Source organism: Podarcis vaucheri (assembly GCF_965113315.1).
Source record: "Podarcis vaucheri genome assembly, chromosome: 9".
Lineage (NCBI taxonomy): Eukaryota > Metazoa > Chordata > Lepidosauria > Squamata > Lacertidae > Podarcis > Podarcis vaucheri.
In genome coordinates this window covers 81,233,392-81,257,867 of record NC_138767.1, presented here as the reverse complement: position 1 = coordinate 81,257,867, position 24,476 = coordinate 81,233,392, and the positions used below count along the sequence as shown (strand labels likewise).

Sequence of the window (24,476 nt, the reverse complement as noted above, 5' to 3'; positions counted from 1 at the left end):
TTTCTAAAATGCACATACATCTAGCATAAATCACTGGGAAATGCCATCCTGGCTTGATACAAATATACTTTCAAGTTAAGCATTTAGGATCCTAACAAATGACAAGGAATACATAGCAACAGTGAAGTGTGATACTGTGGACATGGAACAGGCTCCTAAGAGATTCACCTGGTCCCTCTGCCACTTTCTTTTATGCGGCTGGAGAAAACAAGGCTTTCAGAGGCATGTAGTTAACAGGGCTTTAAAGAATTTTGATTTGCTGTTTCAAACCGATGTTGGCTTTTAAAGCTTGTATCTGTATCCCTGCATTATTTCATGTAAACCACGTTGTGTGCTTTTGGGAGAATAGTGGGTCTAATGTATTCATTTAGCCCTAGTTAAGGGAGTCATAGCAAGAATGACAAGAAAAAATGAGGACATTTTGAGTTTTTAATCTTTAGTGTTTAAAGTTTGTTTCTTACTTAAACACAATACACTTTCTAAAGCGATTATCATTACAGTAAAAATAATTGCCATCTAGCTGCAAAAATAAGATTCTCAGATTATAAACACCATCTACAGAAGTTAATATACACAGAAACCTTACAAATATGTAAGGCTTTAGTCCTTCTGGATATTCATACAGAAAGATTCTTACAAAGATGAAACAAACATTGTAATAGTTTTTCCTCTTTCCCAAAATCTAACACAAACTAGTGGTATTCTCTATCCTATCACATAGTCACATCTTTGCATTTTTTCAAGTATGTTTCAGAAAGCAGGACTAAAACATGAAATGCTGGAGAAGGCGTCTGCTCCCTTTAAAAGTACAATAGGTTTGTAGTACCAAAATTATGGAGGCTAAAACATCAAAGGCAATGTACAAAGAAACCCAGGGATGCAGAAACTGCTGCAGACACCAGTATATTACTGTGTTGCTGTCTTCAAAGCTGAACACATAAAAAAAAAATCCAACTCTGGAAGAAAGAATAGAGTCTCTTGGAAACTAGAGTTCTTCATGGTAAAAGCTTTCATCATGCAGCTGCCTGCCATAATCTGTGGCTTCACTGTTGAGAAACAGATCTGGATTCTCAAGAATCTCTGCCTCTGCCAGCCTTCCGTTACCATCCAAGTCCATTTCTTCAATGAGGTGGACAGCCTAGAGAATAAAATTAACAAGCATTAAAGTAGCTCACAAATTCATCTCTTGTCTGCCTGTCTGTCTTTCTTATTTGAAAAGACTGTACGGTACCTGTAAAGAGTTTCATAGAAATAATGTATCATCTGCTGTGTAGATATGATAAAAACATGTGATGGAAAGGAGAAATCCAAGTAGTTTCTGCATTCTCTTTTGGCTGTCCATATTACACTGGTGTGTTGCCAGGGGTAGGGGCTGGATTGCCAGATTAAAGTCTCATCCTCCAAAAATCTCTCTATGCTGCTCAGATATTGCAGCAGGGAGTAAAGAAATCTATAGTGCTAAGTTGGGGAGTTATTTTTTGCTGGAGACCCGGATGCTTAGGTTCCACCAACCTCTTCAGGCCATCTTAACAGGTAGATACGGCTGCCTACCTATCAATCACCTGATGTCAGGTGAGGCGTTTTCTGTTGCCCACGTGGTTTGCTATCACTCAGGCTACGACACAAGGTTTTGCAGGCACGGGGGCTGTAATCTGAAGGTTGCCTGTGCAGTGGCAGTCACAAAGGCACAGGGTTCTGCCTAAGCCAAGGATCAGATAAACCCACTTTCAGCAGAAAATTGCATCTTTACCTGCTTAATAATAATAATAATTTTATTATTTATACCCCACCCACCTGGCTGGGTTTTGCCAGCCACTCTGGGCGGCTCCCAACAGAATACAGTCAAACCTTGGTTGTTGAACATAATCCGTTCTGGAAGCCTGTTCAGCTTCCAAAATGTTTGACAACTGAGGCACAGCTTCCAATTGGCTGCAGGAGCTTCCTGCACTCAAGTGGAAGCCACGTCGGATGTTCAGCTTCCAAAAAACATTCGAAAACTGGAGCATTTACTTCCGTGTTTTTGGTGTTCAGGAGCCAAAACGTTCCAAAACGGAGGTGTTCGGAATCTGAGGTTTGACTGTATTAAAAACACGATAAAACAGCAAACATTAAAAACTTCCCTAAACAGGGCTGCCTTCAGATGTCTTCTAAAAGTCTGGTAGGAAGGGCAGGTGCCACTACCGAGAAGGCCCTCTGCCTGGTTCCCTGTAACTTCACTTCTCCCACTGAGAGGACTGCTAGAAGGCCCTCAGCGCTGGACCTCAGTGTCCACACCGAATGATGAGGATAGAGACACTCCTTTAGGTATACTGCTCCACACTAGATGGGCACAGGCGGGCCAAAATGGCCTTGCAGGCCAAATGGGGGAGGCCTTCCGCACTACTGCTAGAGTAGGCTGTTACAATGCTGAGCCACAATTAGGTGTGTTAAAGTCTAATGGATTCCAGGGAGGACTCAGAACATCTGCGACTGTGTGATTGAAGTCTGGCTATCAAGTTCATAAAGTTCTTCAAAGCTCTTACCTCTTCCTGAGCAATACCTTCATTATTAGGTACTACCCAGCTTAATAACTCTTTAGGGTTGAGTTTCCCATCCTTATCCTTGTCGTAATCATTTGTAAATCGATCCTTCTCCACAAGTATCCATTCTGGGTCTTCACTGGCAGCTAAACACAATTTTTCACATGGATTAAATCTCTTTCCTTTGTATACCATCAGTTAAAATAAAGGAACTGGAAAAGCAACCATGCTTTCTGAAACAGTATCAGAAGAAACTTCAAAAATGTTGTCACAGCAATTATTAACAAAATGAAAACTATGTTCCAAATGTTGGATGTGCCAAAAAGGCTACCATTTGGTATAATGCAAAAAAGAAAAAAGAAAAAAAAGAGCATTGTGGGGAAATTTAATTAAATAAAAATATCTGAATTATTTTTATTTTAAAAAAATAAACAATTAATATATTACATTTCATTCCAGTGAGGACCAAAGTGATTTACAACCAAAGCAACGTAACAATAAATCATAAACCTCATTGATAAAAAGTCTCTAAAAATTTATCAGCAAAATATATACTATCCCATAGGATATTTTGCTTATGCTCTTAACCTATCTGAATAATACAGATAATTATTATTTCAACTCAGCACCTCTGGCATAGGAAGGTGCCGTCTACTACAGAGAGATATTGGAGGCTTAACACTGGGAAAGGCGGGTTGAGACAAATGGCGTGAGGCTGTCCAGTGTACACACTTTCTGGTCTGACTGAATGAATTTTGTCATTACCTTGTGGATCCTTTTCTGGACATTTGGAAGGCTTTTATGAAACATTTAAGTTAACTTAAGATGTATGTTATTGTATTCATAATGTGAATGGATGAGGGACTGTTTGGTTACTATTGGTGTATAGACAGATTAGATCAGGGGTCAGCAACCTTTTTCAGCCCTGGGCCGGTCCACCGTCCCTCAGACCATGTGGTGGGCTGGACTTTTTTTTTTGGGGGGGGGGAATTAACGAATTCCTATGCCCCACAAATAACCCAGAGGTGCATTTTAAATTAAAGGACACATTCTACTCATGTAAAAACACGCTGATTCCAAGACTGACTGCGGGCCAGATTCAGTAGGTGATTAGGTTGCCTACCCCTGGATTAGATAGAGGAAGCCCCTCCCCCCCATTTACACACGTTTGATGTGTGTGCAACTGTGCATTGCGCCGAACCCACAAGTGACCCGGAAACATCATAAAGTCACTGAAATGTCACAAAATGGGCAGGATGAGGGCGGGGGCAGAATGGGTTGTTTGCAGGCTTTTTCAATGGGTTTCAATCATACAGGATTTCACCGACGCACGTGGTGCCTCAGAACGTAACCCCTGCATAAACGGGGATTGCTTGTACACACTCCTTATTTTATTGGTTTAATTATTTTTTTCTCTTCCTCCTCTAGTTTGTTAAATCTGCAAATAATTAAAAAACAACTATGCCGATGACAGCATACCTACTGGAAACTGAGAACAGGTTACATAAATATTTATAGCAACCAGAATCACAGCAGACAAGCAAAACTACCAAGTATGGGCAATATAGAACAGATTCTGATTTCCGCTTGTGCAGCAGGACTTCTACTTTCTCAGAACATCCTATGCATCACACACCCCGCCAAAAAAAATGTGGTAGAGAATTGGGGGACCTTCATAGGAGATGGAGGGGCTGCATGGCAGAGGAAGGGAGTTGAGCTTGTGCAATGCTGGTTATCACCCACTGAATCAACAAGGGTGTTTTTCATTAAATGTGAATGAACACCTTCTGATGGCAACCCTCCCCCCAATTATATTATTGTGAGTTCAGTTCAGTTCTGAAAAAAATGATATTGCTGTATCAAAAACCAGACAGCTTATATTAACTCCCCACATTACTCCAAAGATTTAGGGCCAAAGAGCATTACTGCCATAGAAAAGGAGATGGGCAGATTCCTATTTAAATGCTTACAAACTGAACAGCAATAGTCATAGAACTGCAGAAGCTAAATCTCTTTTCTCCTTCCCACATTTACAAGGCACACAAGGTCACTGCTATTCAGAAAACAACCAGTTGCCAAAGAGAAGATGAGTGGAAAGTTTATGGAGAACACCTGTGTAAAAGTAAGGACCTTGACAGATGTACTTTGCAAATGCAATGCAAAGAATTTATGACACTTCTAACATCATTCCCCACCCACTCACTTGGATCTCTTCTGTAGTCACCAAGGAACTCGTCAAGGCTCACAAATCCATCGCCATCCTTATCATGTTCATCCAAAGCCTCCTGAATTACAAACTCCTAGTGGGGAGAGAAAAGGTTGGGTAACTTTGGTCAGTTAACCAACAGTGTTTAAAGCGCCTGCAGAAATTCACAGGATTCTTAATTTGGATGAGGTGCACTAAATTCCAAGTAAAAATACAAGAGACAAGAATGAACGCACTGTGTAGCTGGGCAAATTCTCACCAACACAGTGAATGCTCATTCTGCTATTTGCATTTTCCTTAGAACTTATTTCATCATCATCCAAATAAGAGAGCAAGTTGCACTAAGACAACAGTTTGAACTTGTGTACTCAGGTAAATAATTTTGTTAGTGAAGTCCAACCATTGTCCTAAGCAAGTGTGAGAGCACAGTAGATAGAACAAAAAAGGTGCACAAATGGTGCAGAAGATACTGAATATTCTCCCATGCTAAAATTTGTTGAGGTGAGGGGAAAGGAAGGGCCATTCAAGAACACACACTTTTTTTACATGAAGCAGCTATAAGGGTTTCTAACTTGACAGCATCAGAAACAAATACTGAAATGAGGGTTCCTTGATTTCTCCCCTTCATTTCAATGTGGCATATGCAGGACTGCTTGCCCTCAGCTGTTACACAGCATTGCAGGGCCCCAGCCTGGGGAGAGAGAGGTCTCACGGGCTTCAGTGGAAATCCCGCCCCCCAGCGGCTGAGCACTGGATTGCAGTCTGAAGAAACATCATCGCCACCACCTTTCCTGCATATGTAAAAGTACAGTGATGGATTTTCAATGCTATGGAGAAGCTTGTTTTACTTAGAAAAATCTGTATGTTGTGCATCCCTATAGTGTCCCTCAGGATCTGAAGAATGAACAAACAGCATTCCCCGTGGTAGACACTTTCTCTCAAAACTTGCCTTCATGTATTCTGCTTCCTCAGGATGTTCAAATGCAATGAATTCATCCAGATTCAGGCCAGAACTTCCATCCCTATTAGCCTTTTCAAACCTCTTCTTGTCCTTTAAATGGAGCTTAGAAAACAGTTTGGGGAATAACAGTTACATGAACGGAAGTCATATTGTATTCATTAGTTTCAAGCTACATAAACCTAACCTGCTTTTCCTTTTATTTTAAATACATGTTACAAGATCAATCTTATATACACTGAGAGGAGTTAGAAGTTCATCATAACTTATATCTAGCAAAAAGAGGGTTGATAAAGGCTCTAGTCAGAGTGTGATTAGTGATGTAAAATGAGAAAATACAGAAACTACAAAATTATGTAAGCAAATGCCACATCTGTCAAGGAAACCTATGAAGTACAATGTGTCATATTTGTATACATAGTGCTTAATTTTTTAAAAAGCTTCACACAGATGAGTAACTTTACAAAAAACTGTTTACAGGCAAGTTATAATTATTATTCTTTCCTTGTGTCAAGCCGACTGGCAAGGAAGGGGGAATTAGTGCAATGGCTAGAAAACTTAAGAGAGGATCTCTCACACTCTGAACTTGTGGCATTCTCATCCACAGGGCTGGCCTTGACCAAGGGAGGCAACAGATGTTCCAGGCTGGAGCTGCAGGAGAACACATGGTGTCTCACCTGCCGGAAAGATTCTTCTTCGGCATCTTCCAAAGTCGTATCATCATCAAAGTCTATCACACGATCATACATCTGAATATTGTATTCTTCCCAGGATACATATCCATCTCCATCTTTGTCATATTCACCAAACTGTTGCTTCGCGTCTTCTACAACGTAATGCTTAAAAGATTGCTGGATCCATGAACTCAGCTCACCTGTGGAGATTTCCCATAACATAAGGAGGTGAAGGGATTCCCCCCTCCCCACCATAAATATTAAGAGGAAGCCAGCATTTTCTAGGCTGCTTTAAGCACAGATGCAACCCTCATGCTACCTCCACAACAAATGGTGACCCACCTGCACTAAACATTTAAAATACTATTATAGCATGTTTCATTTCAATTTCATAACATTTATACACCAAAAATCTGGAAAACTAATAAAAACTATTGGGCGAAATAAAATTTATACACTGCTTGATTGTAGGGGAAAACCCTCAAAGCAGTTTTAAAAAAGGTAAAACAGTGAAATCAGGAAAAAATCACAACCATACTTTAAAACATACAAACAGATTCAAATTGCCTCAACTTTCTAAGCATCTTGGTAGGCTTGTTCTAAACAAGAATGGTTGTAGCAGGTGCCAAAAGAGTACAGGGAAGGCACCTGCTTGCTCTCAGTAGGCAGGGAATCAACCGCGATGGCTTCCCCCTAAGAATCCTGGGAGCTGCGGTTTGTCAAGGGTGCCGACAGTTGTTGGGGAGCCCATTCCCCTCCCTAAGCTACAATTCCCAGTGTGGCTCTACAATCAATGCCTCATCCCAGATGTAGTTTTGTGAGGGCAATAGGGGCACCCTAACAACTCTCAATGCCCTTAACAAACTAGGTTTGAAGTGATAACAGTGCTCCAAATATATAGTGCAGATGAGCCCTGGACTGAAAAAAGATAACGCAGACACAGAATTTGCTGATTAAATGTTGCAAGACTATTTCCAGGCTTTACCCCTGGTTCTGCCCCAGTTGAGAATGAATAAAATCCATTGAGTAGTAGTATTAAGTAGTGGGTGGACATAGCAGATGGCACAGAGATTTCTCCAAGGGGTTCTTTATAGTAAGCTGGAACTGAACTGAACTGAACAGCTCAGCCGGCCTGCTTTTATAGGAAGGTGGCTGTCAACATTGTAACAAAAACACTCCGGGGTTTCCCACCTATATTAACTGACATGGACCTGAGTGAAAACTATATACACAATACCCCTGGTGGCCAGGGCGAGATTTTCTTCCAGGGTCTCATTTTCCAATGGCATGTTTATACCCAGGCCTAGGTTGACCCACCCAGGGAGCAGCATCCTTTTGGGCCCATTTTATAGAACTCACCCTGTCCCCGTTAGTAGTTTCTGGAGGGTCAACTTTGTCCCTTTCTGCTAGAATCACAAGTCAGTTGGAAATAGTAGTCTGTGGCAGGTAAAAGTCTTCATTTCTTAGCTGTTTAGCAGCAGAAAGGATGTAATTCTCACAATCTTTCAGGCAATTTAATTTAGCTTTAGTTTTGTGACGATTTAATCCTTGTCAATCCCAGGTTTGCCCATTTTTGTTGCAGCTCAATATCATTATTTTTCGTTGTTTCTTTACTCAAGGTAGCATCTGTGTGATGGGATGATTAGCTGCTTGTGCGTAAAATCGTGCTCCCTCAGAGTTTGTGCCACTCCACAAACCTCTGTGTGTGACAGAGCTCCTCAAACATGTCTGCCCTAGTCACTCGTAGATTCCGACAGTGGTTGTTTGCGGAAGCGCTTCCAGCAAAGAAGCTCCTTAACGGAAACGCGTCTTCTGGACTCATGACGTGGCAGCTTCCGGCGAAGAATGGGTCTCCCTATGGGAGCTTCTGACACCTCCCCGCTGTTCTCGCTGGACGTGTCCCTGATCCCTCACTCTTCCCTGCTAGTTCCTGCTTTAGCTGCTGCGTCTCTCTCCGCATTCATGAGACCTTCCTCCAGAGACCCATCTCTCCCCCTGCTGGTCCCTGCTTTCGCTGCTGACTCCCTCCCAACCTCTGTGAGCCCTTCCTCCACCTGTTCCTCCGATGGCAGTTCCCTGACATCCACCTCCCCTCCAGGGCCCCCTTCACCCCCGCCCATTCCCTCTCCTCTGGGCGGTGAGGAGGTAAAACCCCGAAAAGAATCCTCTTCATCTTCAGACGTCTCGAACATTTCCCTCCATCGGTCTTCGTTCCGGCTCGCTGAATCCTCCTCCTCCTCGGAATCAGGGAACCCCTCCAACTCTTCTTCTTCGTCGGTGGTGGCAAAGTATTCCCTCCGGAACCTCGCCACTGGCTGAGGTTTACGTGGGAACCTCTGATGAAAAGTTTCTATTAAAACCTCGTCGTCGACATCCTCTGCCATGACCCAGGTGTTTTCCGACTCCGGTTCCCCTTCCCACATTACCAAATACTCTACTTGATCTCCCTTCCACCTGGAATCGAGAATCTCCGCTACATGGTAGCTGTGTTCCCTCTCCTCCATTGCTGGTCCCCTAGTGACCCTCCCTTCTCTGTCCCCTTTATACGGTGACAGCAACGACCTGTGGAAAACTGGGTGCAGCTTCATGTGGTTCGGTAACCGGAGTCTGAAAGCCACTGGGTTGACCTGCTGCGTGACTTCAAATGGGCCCAGTCTTTTGGGTCTTAACTTCTTACAACCCCCTTTGAATGGTAACCCTTGGGTTGACAGCCACACCTGGTCCCCCACCCTAATGGTTTCACCTTCTCTTCTGTTTTTGTCTGCCTGCCTCTTATATTCCTCCTTGGCCCTGTTTAAGTTAAGTTGGAGCTGGCGATGGATTGCTTCCATTTCTTCTACGAACTGTTCTGCAGCTGGAACGCTCCAGCTCTCCCCTTCCCCCCCTGGGAAGGCTCGGGGATGGCACCCGTAATTAGCCAAAAAGGGGCTCATCCCCGTGGACACGTTCTCTGCATTGTTGTAGGCAAATTCTGCCAACGCCAACTTCTCCACCCAATCATTCTCTCTATCATTCACATAACACCTCAAATATTGCTGGAGGACGCCATTGGCTCTTTCCGCCTGCCCGTTGGTTTCAGGATGCCGGGCAGTTGAGAAATTAACCTCTACATGCAGTAAGCTCATGAGCTTCCTCCAGAACCTGGAAGTAAATTGTTTCCCTCGGTCTGAAACCACCCTCAAGGGGGAGCCATGCAACCTAAACACATTTTCTACAAACAATTTAGCGGTTTCTTCTGCCGTGACCGCATGTGAGCAGGCTATAAAGTGGGCCATTTTGGTTAACAGGTCTACCACAACCATGATGGCTGTTTTCCCTCTGGACCTTGGCAGATCAGTGATAAAATCTATGGCCACTGTTTCCCATGGTCTTTCAGGTGTGGGTAGTGGTTCTAATAACCCTGCCGGTGCCCGCCTCTCCCCCTTGGCTCGCTGGCATTGGTTACACCCTCTCACATACTCCCGCACATCTTCCCTGACCTTGGGCCACCAAAATTCCCTGGTAACCAGCCACATGGTTTTGTGTTGTCCAAAATGCCCTGCGGTGGGGCTATCGTGCAGCTGCTTGAGTACCTTCCCCCTCAACTCTCCTTCCGGTATATATAACGCTCCCTTGTAGTACAACGCCCCGTTTCTCTCCTCAAAACCTCCGTGTTTATCTCCCTCCCTCCTGAGTCCCCTGAGTTTGTCCTGTGCGTATTCATCGTTCTCCGTTCCCTCTACCAGTTCTCTTTGCCCCACCAATGCCGCCCCACACACCCAGCGGTCCTCTGGAATGACATGTCTCTCTTCGGGTGCTCCCTCCCCCTCCAAATATTCAGGTTTACGTGAGAGAGCGTCCGCCCTAACGTTCTCTGGGCCTGGCACATAACAAATCTCAAAGTTAAATCTGGAGAACTCCTGGGCCCATCTCAACTGCCGTTGGTTGAGCACTCGTGCCGTTCTCCAATACTCTAGGTTCTTGTGGTCAGTGCACACTTGCACCTTATGTTGTGCGCCAATTAGCAGGTGCCTCCATCTCCGAAAAGCCTCATGGATAGCAAGAAGTTCTCGATCGTACACCGTGTAGTTCCTCTCGGATTTGTTCAGTTTTCGCGAAAAAAACGCACACGGTCTCCACTCTGACTCCTCCCCCCCTGGCTGCAGGAGAAGCACCGCCCCAATGGCTCTATCTGATGCGTCTGTTTCGACTCTCATCTTTTTTTGTAAATCCACATGCAGAAGTTGTTCTTCAGAGGCGAAGGCCTCTTTTAGCTCCTCAAAAGCTCGCTCCGCCTCCTCAGTCCAAACAAATTTCTTCTTACTGCTGAGACAGTCCGTTATGGGCGCCGTCAGGTGGGCAAAGTTTCGGATGAACTTACGGTAAAAGTTCCCAAACCCTAGGAACCTCTGCACATCCTTCTTTGTTTTGGGAGTTTTCCATTCCAGCACTGCCTGGACCTTGCCGGGATCCATAGCTAATCCCTTGTCTGACAGGCGGTACCCCAGGAACTCCACCTCCTTGGTATGAAACTGACACTTCTCCACTTTCACCCACAGCCGGTTGTCTAGCAGCCTGCGCAACACTTCCCTGACGTCTCTCACATGCTGCTCCTCATTCTCAGAATACACCAACACGTCATCCAGGAAGGCCACACAATTCTTGTAAAGCAAAGGCCCTAGTACGTGGTTCATCAGCGATTGAAAGCACGCTGAGCCTGCTTGTAATCCAAATGGCATGACGAGATATTCAAATGCCCCCAAAGGGGTGAACATGGTGGTTTTCCATTCATCCCCTTTCCTTATACGTATCAGATTGTACGCCCCCCTTAGGTCCAGCTTGGTAAAAATCTTTCCCTTCCGCACCCTGTTCAAAATGTCATCTATTCTAGGCATGGGAAAGGCCAATGGTTCTGACACTGCGTTTAAGGCCCTGAAATCACACACAAGTCTCGGCTTGTCCGTGTTTTTTTTATCCACAAAAAACACGGGACTACCTCCCACTGCCCTTGACTCTCTGATGAAACCCCTCTTCAGGTTCTTGTCAATGAATTCTCGTAACTCCTGCATTTCTCTGTCTGACATGGCATACAACTTGCCTGCGGGGAGCTGCGCCCCAGGCAGTAAATTGATTTGACAATCAAAGGGTCTATGCGGGGGTAGTTGGTCAGCTTCCCTTTCGCTGAACACATCGCTGAGATCTGCGTATTGTCGTGGTACCTTCACCTTCTCCGTTACTTCCGTCCCTGCTAGGGTAGCTTGGGCTCCTGCTGAACCCCTTCCCTCCCTGCAGTGTTCTAAGCAATGTGCAGAACCAAAGGAAACCACTCTCTGATGCCAGCCCACCAGTGGATCATGTAACGCCAGCCAGCTCATCCCCAAAATAATGGGAGCCCCTCCCAAGGTGGCCACATTAAACGCTATCAGTTCCGTGTGCCTTGCCACCCTCATTGTCATTGGGACGGTCTGCAAGCTGACTTCCCCTCCCAACAGCTCCCTGCCATCGATCGTGGTCACCTGTAGGGGGTTGCTTAAAGGGATCGTCTGTATCTGGTGTTCAGCTGCAAACTCCTTGCTCATGAAATTGCAGGAGCTGCCTGAGTCCAACAGCGCCTTAATCTTCAGAGGGTATCCGTTTTGCAACTCTAGTGACACCTCTATCACTAGGGCAGGTTGGGGAGGTTCTGGCGTGGGCACTTTCACTGCTCTTTGGCCTGGCTGCTGTGCCCCGACGGTGCCAGCCAGGCGTTGGCTTTTACTTGCTCCGATATCTCTTCCACTCCTCCCTCAACAGCTCCCACCATTCCTTGCCATTCCTTCCTCTGGGGGCAGACTCTGGCAAAGTGACCTGGCTGTTGGCAGAGATAGCATTTCCGGGCGCCTTTTCCCTCCTTCCTACCCCCTTTGCTGGGCTTTGAAACTGCGCGCGCTGTTCCGATTTCCATCGGCTCTGCCGGCGGGAAAGCTGGCTCAGGAATGTCTGGAATGCGGAACTCCTTCCAACGTTCCCCTTTACCTTCCCGCCTCTCCAAAGCTCTTGCCTCCTGGCGCGCTCCTATGGTCAGCGCAGATTTGGTTAGCTGATCCATAGACACCGCCCTGGGGCTCCGGGACAGTTCGTCTTTCACAGCCGAAGAAAGACCTTCTTCAAATAGCATCTGAATGGGTGCCGCCGATAAGTCCCACCCCAATCTGTGAACCAGCATGGTAAACTCAGTCCAGTACTCACGGACAGATCGGCTTCCCTGCTTGCAAGCCATTAGCTGTCTGCGCACCACTCCCTCCTCAATATCGCTGGAAAACATGATATCCATTGCACGAAAGAACTTCATAGTGTCCTTTAGGATGTCATTGTGCGTTGCCATCAGGGGTCTAACCCAGTCCCTCGCCCCCCTCTCAAGATGCCCAATCACGAAAGCAACTCGCGATTCCTCATCAGGGAACTCATCAAACTGCACATTAAGGGCATATTGCATCTCTGTCCTAAAGGCATGGTAGTCCTTGGGGTCCCCCCCAAACTTCTGCACCAATCCTGGTACCTTTCTGGTGAACTGGGTAGCTCTCCCCTTCTTGTCTGCATCCTGAGCCCTTCTCTCCTCAAGCCTCGCCGTCTGCAGCGCAAGTTGGATTTCCAACGCTCGGTATCTTTCTTCCAAGCTTGGACCAGCTCCAACCCCTGCTCCTTCGGTTCCGGCTGGGTCGCTCATGATGCCTTCTCCTGCACAGGCAGCGTACAGAGACTGTCGGAATGCTGTGATGGGATGATTAGCTGCTTGTGCGTAAAATCATGCTCCCTCAGAGTTTGTGCCACTCCACAAACCTCTGTGTGTGACAGAGCTCCTCAAACATGTCTGCCCTAGTCACTCGTAGATTCCGACAGTGGTTGTTTGCGGAAGCGCTTCCAGCAAAGAAGCTCCTTAACAGAAACGCGTCTTCTGGACTCACGACGTGGCAGCTTCCGGCGAAGAATGGGTCTCCCTATGGGAGCTTCTGACACCTCCCCGCTGTTCTCGCTGGACGTGTCCCTGATCCCTCCCTCTTCCCTGCTAGTTCCTGCTTTAGCTGCTGCGTCTCTCTCCGCATTCATGAGACCTTCCTCCAGAGACCCATCTCTCCCCCTGCTGGTCCCTGCTTTCGCTGCTGACTCCCTCCCAACCTCTGTGAGCCCTTCCACCACCTGTCCCTCCGATGGCAGTTCCCTGACAATCTGGATATTCAATCGTTTTGGTCATTGGACATATTATACTCACATCTGTAATCACTGGGCCTTTCCTTTCTAAATTGGCCAATGGAGTAATTTCCTTTTGTGTTGATCCAATTTCCTCCTAGGTATCTCATTTCTGTCCAGAGCCCAGGATTTGACATCTTATGAATTGTTTTGGTCGCAGGAGGAAATAAGTTTTCCTTTTCCTCCTTTTTACTTTGTACATTATTATTTGATAACAGATTTATCTCTGCCGTAACCCGTTGTAATGTGGGGTCATTTTGGGGAGTTCTGTCCGTTCACTGTACCATCGTCCATCACATCTCTGGGCTTGACTTTCCCAGGACTTGTTCTCCCTTTCCCAATTTTTATCTCCTTTATCACTTGCAACTTAAATTCCTTTAATTTTAAGCCCGTTTCTTCTTCTGTGTTGCTTCTCAATAAGTCTAGCCTTTCCAAGATTTCTATTTGGGCCACAGTTGGCAAGGTCCAATATTGACACATTAAGGCTTTCTCTTCTGAAGTAAAATTTTCTATCCACTTGATCACAGAGTATTGTGGCTTATGTGTAGGTGGAGTCTTCCATTCTAGTTTTGATGTCTCTTGTTTATAATAGAGGAGCAAGGATTCTTGGGTCCAATTCAGATCTATAAGGTTTTCATCACTGTTTGGTTTCGGAGAATCTCTATCTTTGCACTCGACAGCCATATCACCAAGAAAGGATGCCACTGCTGCCCCGTTTTAGAAAAATCTTATAATTTCTAGCCTATCTATTATTTTTTTAAAAACTCCCTGATTTTATAAATAAAGTTGGCTAGATCTGGGTCCTTGAAAGTAACCACTGCTCATGCCCTAACACTGTCATAGTATAGATATTCTATGAAGACAGTATCATCAGGCCTCTTTGCTCCTGGTAAGGTCTTATCTAGAATAAGCAGCAGATGTGTTATATGTTCTGCCTGGGTAAGGAGGCCTTTCAGTTTTGGATCATTTGCCATAACTGGTTTTTGTGGGATCATCACCAAATTCCACCCTTTTTCCTGGTGAAAAGTCACGTTGGGCTTCTGGATAATCAGTTGTTGGGTCAAGTTCAGTTTTGTGGACAGTATCCTCTCTGTTTCCCTCGTTCCCAGGTGCTTTCCCTCCTGGAGTCAAAGCAGCAACCTCAACTGAGGCATCTGCTTTATTCTCCTCTGTCGGATTTTCCTTCTCTAACATTTGCTGTGATTTAGCAGCATTTGCTACTATCTTCTTCCTTTCCCCTTTTTTCCTCTGGGCTTTTGATGCAGGCTTATTTGTATCCAAAGTGGAATCTGTTGGTATCGACATGTAACGCTTCTGTAATTGATTTTTACATGCACATTGAGTTTTATTCTTCTTCTTTAAGTCTTTAATATTTTTACTTTTCTTTTTTTATAATCATATTTATTAAAATTTCCAATAATAACAGAATAGAAAGGATAGAAAAGATAGAAAAGATAAAGAAAAGAAAGAAATAAAGAGGCCAACTTTAAACCCTTGTTTTCGTAACCTTCTTTCTGGGACTCCCTCCTTCCCCTCCCGACTGTATTCCCCTTTCCCTAAGTTGGTTCCACAAGCTCTCATTCCCAATTTAAACCTAATATGTTGTACCTATTAGCCAATTTAAATTACAATCTTAGCATCACTTAACAAAATAGAAATAGAAAAAAGATTTTCCCCCCAAGATCTACCCCATTTCCTTCCACGAATTCCCCCTTTTTTTTCCAAAACATGTTAAATCAAAATACCAAAGTTATATAGAAAGATAAAAGATAAAAGATAGAAGAAAATTCAAAAAGTTGGTTACATAGCCTTTGGATTCTAGAATTCCCCCTCCCTTCCCCGGTTTAGATTCCCCATGTCCATCAGTCTATATGTTGTCGGCCTGGAGGTCTCAAGTCCACAGCCAAATTTTTCTCAATCCATCTTGCCGGTTTTCTTTAAATTTGCTGTTTTAATGATGTTTAACTTCAAAAATCCAGTCTGATAGAGGCCTTTAGTTTTCCTTGGTCCTTGTTGCTCCTCCCATTGTTCTTTCCGTGACGTAGTTGGTCCTTTGCTCTTTTGTTTCTTACTTTCTCAGGTTTCTGTCTTGTTCAGCTGCAAAACCATTCTTATTCCGAAATCTAGTATCTCTACAGAGGTTTGTTATTCAGGAACAAAAACTTACGTCCAGTTCCTTCCTTGCTTCAATAGAAAAATTCTATTGTTTTATAAACACCTCTGTAGACAAAATAATATTTCAGTTTTGTTGCTTTCCCAGGAGATAAGACCTGTGCACATCCCAGAGTAGTTTTCCACATACACCACTTGTAATGTCACGAAACCCCTCTAGGGGGGTTGCAGTAACTTTGTGTCCTCTAATCCAAAAGTCAAGTTGTTGTTTCTCCCCCCCCCGACATTTTGTATCCATATTTATGTCCAATTGTAACAAAATTAACCAGCAAAATACTTGTAACAAAGTCCTCTTTATGTTCTCAAGATTGACAGCTACTTTGACAGCTGTCAAATTCTCCGTCTCTCCCACCAGGTTCTCCGAATCGCCCCGGTTCCCGGGGGGGGGGGTTTGCCTTTTCCCTCTTGCCCTCGACTTTTCTCCTCCAGCACAATTCTTATAGTATCCCATCGTGGAATTGATCATTTTTGTCAGCAATAAACTTCTGAAACGATCTTGGTTTCCCAGTCCTTGTTTTAGCGTGTTTACAATCAGGGAGGGGACTGACTTCCTTTTTAGATCCCCCCCGCTCGTGCCGAATCCGAAGAAAAAATTCTTTTTTTTTCTCCTTTTGTGCCCGGTTACCCAATTACTCACGGGTTGTTGTTAAATGTCCGAATTTCCAATGGAAGAAGCCAGCGCTCTCCGACGAATGGCATGCGGCTGCGCTCGGCAGGGGAAGCGATAGACTCACAGTACCACGCCGCTCCCCGGCACCCGATCCGTAGCCTTTAAAAAGGCTCCTTCACGAGTCGGGAGGGCGCTAATGGTACCAGCCGAGTCCCCATGTCCACGGGCTCCGTGCCCATGGTTTTTAAGGGTCCCCGCGTCGCCGGCGCGGTAGGACCCAGCCCCTGCCGAGCAGACTCCCTCCGGAGCTCGGAGGGAGTCCGCCATTCGGCGATGGCGCCAACCCGGAAGTCCTCAATATTTTTACTTTTCTTCAGTGCTTTAGATTTTTTTGTTATACAGTCTTTTGGTGATTTCTTCAGTATTTTCCTTTGCCAATGCAGTGATTACTGGCTGGGTTTGTCTAGATGTCCTTTCCGTATCTTTTGGCTCTAAAGCTCTCTCTTAAGTTGTAAACTTTTCCACCAATGTTGTAAGCAGCCCATTGCTTACTGTAAGAAAGTTTTTGATGAGGGTTAATTCTAAGCAAACCATATGAAGCTGATCCTGGAGGTCAGTGTCTCTCTCCTCTGCTTGTGTGCCTTTAGAAATGGCTTGTTGTTGGGTGGGCTTTTGCTTAGTTCATAAGAATGCCTCTGTATAGGTTAACCCCAATTTATTTCTCAAATTGGCCTTGTTTATGTCCTCTGCCAAGGCCAAGTCTAGGGCCAATTTATTGAGGGACTTATGTTCCTAGGTTCCTGCATGTCCCCTTTAAGATGTATTGACCAGCCCAAGGCAGGAAGTATAGGGGATACTTCATCTTGTATCAGCTTGCTCGACTCTTCTTTACTCTCCTGAAGGAAAAACTTGGTGATTTTACTTTGTCTTCTCTGAGGTTCAGGAAAGCTACTTGTAAAGTTTGGCGTAATTCCCAAGAGTTTACATGCCTTCCTTGTGCAGACCATATATTGGTCAACCACTCAGGGACACAATGGAGCAAAGGCTTAAGTCTTAATCTTGCGCAGAGTCCCACAAAGAGTTACATCCAATGAAATGGAGGGGAGTTAATTCTTTCGTTTCTTTTCTTCCTCACCTTATCGGTAAAACACTGACTCACCCAGCGTTTCTCTCAGCCCAGAAGTTCTCGTATACCAGCTGTTTTCTCAACGGTTTCTCAACTGGATTGTCTCATCTGGTAAGTTGCAGTTAGTGTGAATGCGTTAAGACTCATTCTGGTCGGTGGCCATCTTGAAACCTCCACCCCATATACATTATTTGGGCCAACTCAAACTTATGTAGTGCATTCATACAGAAGCACCTGTATTGGACGGGTCATCCGCAGCTTGTCCTCTCGCTTCTCATCCTTCAGCCGTTTGCTGAGCAGTTGTTGAAGTTCAGGAAATAGTCTAACTGGCCAGAGTGAAGTGGTCCACCTGCAGTTGTGGTCAGACTGCAGGCCCACAAAGAAGCCCACCCTTGGGCTACCCAACAGCTGAATTATGTGGTTTGGTTAGGATTCATATCTGCTGCAAGCTGACGTAGAGATCTTTATATATAGTACAATGTCTATATTTTTTCATGAATTATTGGTAAATACTCTTTTCATAACATCATACCTTCTGTGAGAAAGCCATCAGCGTCCACATCAATTTTTTTTATAATACCCTTCAGTCTTTTCTGCTGCTCATCTGGACTCAGTCTGGCAAACTCTTCCACTTCTTCCTTTGGAGGGAACAAGAAATCATTAAAAATGAGCACAGAATCTGGGTGGGTTTATCACTTTTGGCATGCTGTCAAAGAAGGTATTTTCAGCAGACAAAACATCTTTGGATCCTCCACTCCTACCATCAAATACCCAGCTGCTGCTCACTAAAAGGAACTGCGTGGCAGTTGGGCCCCTTCCCAAAACTGGTGAAAGTTGCCTGACTGCTAAGGCTGCAACCCTGGGCTTGGGAGTAAGAATGACTCTCAGCCATGGGCGTAGCCATGATTTTTGTTAGGAAGGACAGGACTTTTGTTGGGGGGGGGGGCAGAACCACCGTGATTGGTCAGTTAAGTATTTCTATTGTTTTACTTGAGGGGGGGGCTTGGCTACTCACGTGCTCTCAGTGAGACTTTGGAGTTGGAAGGGGCCCAAGGGTCATCTAGTCCAGCCCCTGCAATGCAGGAATCTCAGCTGAAGCTTCTATGACAGCTAGCTATTCAACCTCTGCTTAAAAACCTCCAAGGAAGGAGAGTCCACCACCTCTCGTGGGAGTCTGTTCTCAGTAAACATGAGTAAAGCTGTGGTATATATCACTTTATTCCAGCTGGTTCATCTAAAACTACAGCTGCTGTTAGACTCAGAATCCAGCCTAATAATTGCACAGGGAGGAGATGAGAGATTCTAGCAAGTAGGCAACAAACTGGCTAGAAATAGTTTAAATAACTGTTTCATCATCTGAAATCTTACCAGTTACACAAACATGCCCTCTTTTATCATCATCTGAAGGTCCTATTTTGAAGTGCCAGATAAGGGGCAGTCCAAAAATCTTTGCCACCTAGTGCTCTCCAGCAATGGCAACTGCCACCCTGCCACTACCAATCTCTTTCGTGCTTCAGGATCTAGCAGACACTAAGGCTTGGAACAAGAGCATCATCAAAACAGCATGTATGGAAAGAGAGCATCAAGGATATTCCAAATTAATAGGCAATTGCCAATGCCTTGGTCCTGCACATCACATATCAGAAATCCTTCTTTGCATAAAACCATACACTGAAACAGTGCAGTGTGGGGAAAGCAATATTTCAGTTGCCCTGCCATCCTGATTTTGAATGGCAACTGATGTAAGTGATATGCATTTGTAAACTTGAATGAGGAGTTTGTGTGTCCCAGGGGGAAGGAGTTGTTCCACAAAGGGGGGGGGGGAATCTGTGAACCTCCAGATATTGCAGGACTCCCATTCCCATCAGCTCCCACCAGCATGGATAATGGGCAGAGATGATCAGAGATGTAATCTAGCAACATCTGGAGTGATAGTGATAGGTGCCTCACTTCTGGCTTATAGGAGATTTGGTGGCAACTTAAGTTTATTTGTGCCGTGATCTTTATGCAGAGGCAAGATGCAGGAGCAACCTCAGGCAGGCAAATCTGACTCCAAAGTACACAACCCAAGGGAACGTTTTCTGGAACAAGCTCCATTGTCATGAATGGGAACTGTGCAAGAGCCCACTGTTCACCCTCCTTATAAGGCTGATGCAAACATATCCAGAAGAGCACTTTGAATGTTTTAGACACGCTATATAGTATTATCATGATTCACATTATTGACTTATTATTAATTAATCTAGAGAGACTGGTCTATAACTAGCACTCATTTAAGCAGTTCTAAACATCCATTTCTTCACACAGAAAACACAGTGCACCCTGTTGCTGAGGTCCAAAAGCAACTTGAAGCCCCAACCAATACCTGGGTTGCTTCTTTTCCCCCAGCATATACAACGATGTCCCAGTTCTTTGTGTTACCTATCCCAAAAGGAGGGGGGTCACTGTCCTCATTTTTCTGCCTTTTGTGAGTGCCTTATTCTGACTGGGGGGGGGGGGGACTGGTGCATCATCTTTGCATGTGGGGTCACGTCCCCCTCCCTAGAAGCGACCCCCCCCCCGAGCTCCCAGGGACTGGGTGCCCGGGCACCCGGCGAAAGCGAGGCCCTCGGCCCCCCAGGCCCTTAGCAGCCTTCGTGCCGCAGCTCGGGGTGTTTTTCTTCGGGCGCGGAGGGGAGGCGCCTTGCCATAAAAATGGAGGCCCAGGGCAGCTCGAGGCGCCCCTAAGCCGCCCTCCCGGCTCCCCAGCCGAGACCGCGCGGCCCTGCGGCAGGACCGGCTCCCCGCGGCGGGCGCCCAGGGACTCGGGCTCCTCGGCCCCGCTGCGACCTGGGAGCGCGCCTTCCGCCGGCTTCGAGGTGGCCGAAGGGGCGGCGGCGGCCTGGCCTTCCCTCCCTCCGGGCGACCCACCTGGCCTCCCAGCAGCGCCTCGCGGTCGTAGTCCGGGCGGTGCTCGCCGTCGCCGCCGTAGTGCTGCCTCTCGGCCGCCACGCCCAGGACCAGGCCCAGCAGCAGCGGGGCCAGCGGAGGGCCAGGCGCCGCCCGCATCGCGGCCTCTCTCTCTCTCTCTCTCGCTGGCTCGCTCTTCCGCTGCGCAGCCGCCTGGCGGGGCCGGAAGCGGCTCCCGGGAACGAAGGCGCGAAGCCGTCGCAAAGCGTCTCGTGAGGAACGGTGAAACAGCGCACACGCCACGTTCTCTTTCCGTACATAGGGTTTTCGGGGGTTTTGCCGGTATTATACCCTGCTTTGGAACTAATTCCTAATTAAAATAGGGGGACAAATTACCTGCATTGCACAGGAACGCTAAAAATCAAACTACAAAATCCAAGTTTTTAAAAATCTATTTTGAAAGGTTCCCCACACCATCTGGCATCCAGCTGCATCCCAATGTACAGACCAGCGGGCAGCAAGGCTTACCGGGCATCGGCCGGATCACTCCCACCGAGATCCTCCATGCACCGGGCCAGCGCAGCACAACGCCAGAAATCACATAGGCACATGTCCACAGTGCCAGAAATCGCTTCTGTGCATGCCCAGACACCAGAAATTGCACCTGCGCAGAAGTGATTTCCGGCATCTGGGCATGTGCAGATGCGATATCCAGAGCCACAGAAGAGAGTCCCCACACTGTGCAGCACTGGTTTAGCACAGCGCATGGGGACTTGCCGAGCAGGCAGCTCAATTCGGGGCTGGCTCATGCGCCAGTTAAGCAACCCTCATGGGCCGCTTCCAGCCCATAGGCCTTACGTTGCCAACCTCTGATATAGACAAAGACCTGCTCCTTCATTTTGGGAACCTTCATGCAAAAATTGGTTAAAAGCAGTGCAGTTCTGAAAATTTCACTCTGCCCTCTTGATTGAAAATGGTGTCCAATTGTATCCACAAAACCTGCTCCTTGATATTAAGAAGCATGAAACAGAATTTAGTTATGACATCTTAAGAGGCGACTTAATATTTCACAAACAAACATTTCAAAATACTGTATTGTGTGGCTCTTAGGGGCTTTTCCTTGAAGACGGAGAAGGGACTGACGGGCTGCCCTTCTCCCTCCCCAAGGAAAAGCCCCCAAGATCCCTCTTCACTGCGCGAAGCCTCTTCAGGGCAGGGGGAGCCTTCATCCCGCTGCCCTGAAGAGGCTGCATGCGGCTATCACAGAAGCCAGAACAGCGAGAGGGATCGCTGCGCAGTGATCCATCTTGCTGTTATGGCTTCTGGGATTCAGAATATTTTTTTTTTCTTGTTTTCCTCCTCCAAAAACTAGGTGCGTCTTATGGTCTGGTGCGTCTTATAGAGCGAAAAATACTAGAAGCTACTCAGAGAGGGAGGAAAAGCATAGTGAGGCACAGTGGACCAACACCAGCTGATGACATGGCTCCCCAAATCAACACAGACTGTGGAAACTTCACACTGGACTTCAAGCGTCTGGCATTGTGTGCCTCCCCATTCTTCCCCCAGACTCTGGGTCCTTGGTTTCCAAATGAGATGCAAAAGCTGCTCTCATCAGAAGAGAGATTTGGGGAGCCATGTCATCAGCTGGTGTTGGTCCACTGTGCTTTATTAAGTCTAGGGTCAACACAGCCGTCTACCAGGAGATTTTGGAGCACTTCATGCTTCCTTCCGCAGACTTTGCAGCTCAGTATAGCCTTAGATGGATCAGTTGGAGGGTGATGGTTTTGAATGAAGAAAAAAAATGGTCTGAGATAAGACTGTTTTTAGGGAAAACATTGCCTACACTTTGAAGGCTAAAGCAGTTCTGGATCTCAATGCCTCTTCTACATCATGGGAGCAATTGGCTTCCTAATACAAAGCCTAGAAGATATTTCTGGTCTGCAAACTAGTCATGTCAGAGTGGTATGTGCCTTTACAGAGCATGGTGGGGATGTGATCCCAGGTTCAAATCTTTATGAAACATGCTCTAAGACCTCTCAACTGAACACACCTCACAGAGTTGTTGTGAGGATTAAAAAAAAACCCCTGCCACTTCAGCTTTGGTCTCGAGTCAGCAGTGCAGACAGCACAGGAGTTACTTACTTTTCTGATTTCAATATTGTCATCTATAGTTATAAACAATGACTTGACTCAAAGTATTTTAGTGATGAAGTAATTGTTAGAGCTGACTCTCAACTTACACCAGGGTTATGTTCCAGGGATAGCATGTGAAGCTAAACCCATGTACAGTGGTACCTTGGTTTTCAAACGTCTCCATTGACAAACGTTTCGGAACTTGAACGCTGAAAACCCAGAAGTAAATGCTTCGGTGTTTGAATGCGCCTCAGAAGTCGAACAGGAAACACGATTTCCATTTTGAGTTTTTTACCGTTTCGGAACTTGAACAGTCTTCCGGAACGGAATGTTTGAAAACTGAGGTACCAGTGCAGAATCAAAACGCACTCTCCCTGCACCTCCAAATGCTCCCCCCACCAATGTATCCAGTCTCCCAAGGCTGCTGAACGTTATCCCTGCACCTCCAAGTGCTCTCCCAAGGCGAGTCCAATGGTGGGCGGGATTGCTGACCTTTTTTCCTGGATGCCCACCCCTTTAAAATCCCACCCCCCCGTCCTGGGTTAGACCATCGCCCATCTAGCTCAGTACTGCCTACAGTGAGCGGCAACAGATGCTAGAAGTTGAACATGAATCTTCAAATTTAATTAGCAACAATTAACAACCTGGAACCTTCTGCATGCAAAATAGATGTTCTTCTACTGAGCTGCAGCCCTTCTAAGGATGACAATAAATACTTTTATGTACCATCTGCATTAGAATTTGTACTTGAAAGGTGGATAGCAAAATCAGGTAGCACAAAACCACTTTTAAGCCAAGAAATGTCAGAAGATGCAAGCAACAGTGTTTTCACACTGAATGCCTTTTCAAGCTGTCTTTGTTTACTCAAAGCTCAACAAGATCTCCTTAGCAACAAAAGCAACTTTCCTCTTTACAGCCATCCTTAGCAGGTAAGCCAAGATCTGTTTTGTGAATTTTTAACGTTAGCATTCATAAATTCTAAAATAGTCCAATATCTTACAAGGCTACAATGCTCGTTTGTTGTTCTCTTAACACTGTATTGAATTTTCTAGAGCTCATGCTTTTCCTGGTTCTTTTGACACTAACATGAGTGGGAATGCATGAAGTACTGGCAGGAGTCAGATGGGTGAGAACAATGAGGCAGATTTACGTGTTGGAGGAAAATGTCAGCAAATGACAAAACCGAATTTGCATTCCTCCCAATTACATGGAAACCTAAAGTTTGAAAAGTGATCTTAGCCAGTGCTTTTTTCTTTAAAAATGTTTAGGGGTACTGTCATTTTGACTCGAGAAAAAAGTACAAAGATTCACAAAATGTTTAGGGGAATGCGTACCCTAAAGCACTGATGATCCTAGCAATAAAAAGGGTTGCCTTATTTGTGATAAACAGAAAACCTACTCTTTAGAGCTGTCAGCTAATTAAAGAAATTTTGATTGCTTAATAAAACTGGAGGTGCCGTTTGGACGAAGCATTCCCTCCTGTGTGAGTGAAGAGGAAATGCCTTTTTTTAAGATGCCAAGTTGATTGTTTTGTCACCTATTACTGTTTTTGCAAGAGACACTGTATTTATTCTGCACACATTCTTCTAGCTATAATTGCCACTGTCCTTGCATTTCCTTTCCTTCTGAGCCCCCTGATCACATTACAAACATGGGGATAGTAGAGACTGCCCCCCTGCTTGCAGCACTCCCCCACCCCGTTTTCCCCATGGTAACCCACTGAACCCTCCCCTTTCCACTTCATGCCACCATTGCTGCTGCCACGGGTCCCAAAGTCAAATGGCTGTTGCTCCTGAGCACGAGGGGCAAGCAGCTCGAGAGACAGCGGCGCCTCCTCCTGGCCTTCCACGCCTTTCCTTCCTTCCAGGGAAGTTTGGATTTGATATCCCGCTTTATCACTACCCTAAGGAGTCTCAAAGCGGCTGACATTCTCCTTTCCCTTCCTCCCCCACAACAAACACTCTGTGAGGTGAGTGGGGCTGA

General features: G+C 45.8%; 1 protein-coding gene across 1 annotated transcript; it reads right to left on the bottom strand.

Annotated features, from left to right (window-relative positions):
* Positions 1–411: 411 nt before the first annotated feature.
* RCN2 (reticulocalbin 2) lies at positions 412–20,550 on the bottom strand. Its single transcript, XM_082238417.1, has 7 exons — positions 20,382–20,550; positions 18,004–18,109; positions 6,361–6,557; positions 5,675–5,788; positions 4,723–4,819; positions 2,523–2,665; positions 412–1,138 (listed from the first exon to the last, which is right to left on the bottom strand). The coding sequence occupies exons 1-7, from the start codon at positions 20,517–20,519 to the stop codon at positions 986–988; spliced, it is 948 nt and encodes a 315-aa protein (XP_082094543.1). The 5' UTR covers positions 20,520–20,550; the 3' UTR covers positions 412–985.
* Between the last annotated feature and the right edge of the window lie 3,926 nt (positions 20,551–24,476).

Bases quoted from the DNA above. Each gene is read 5' to 3' on its own strand.
- RCN2 (XM_082238417.1), bottom strand. From the start codon at position 20,519: ATGCGGGCGGCGCCTGGCCCTCCGCTGGCCCCGCTGCTGCTGGGCCTG. The intron at 4,820-5,674 runs GCAAGTTTTGAG...TCTCCCCACTAG, and splicing joins AGGAAGCAGAATACATGAAG to GAGTTTGTAATTCAGGAGGC. The intron at 2,666-4,722 runs GTGAGTGGGTGG...AATTGTGTTTAG, and splicing joins TGACTACAGAAGAGATCCAA to CTGCCAGTGAAGACCCAGAA.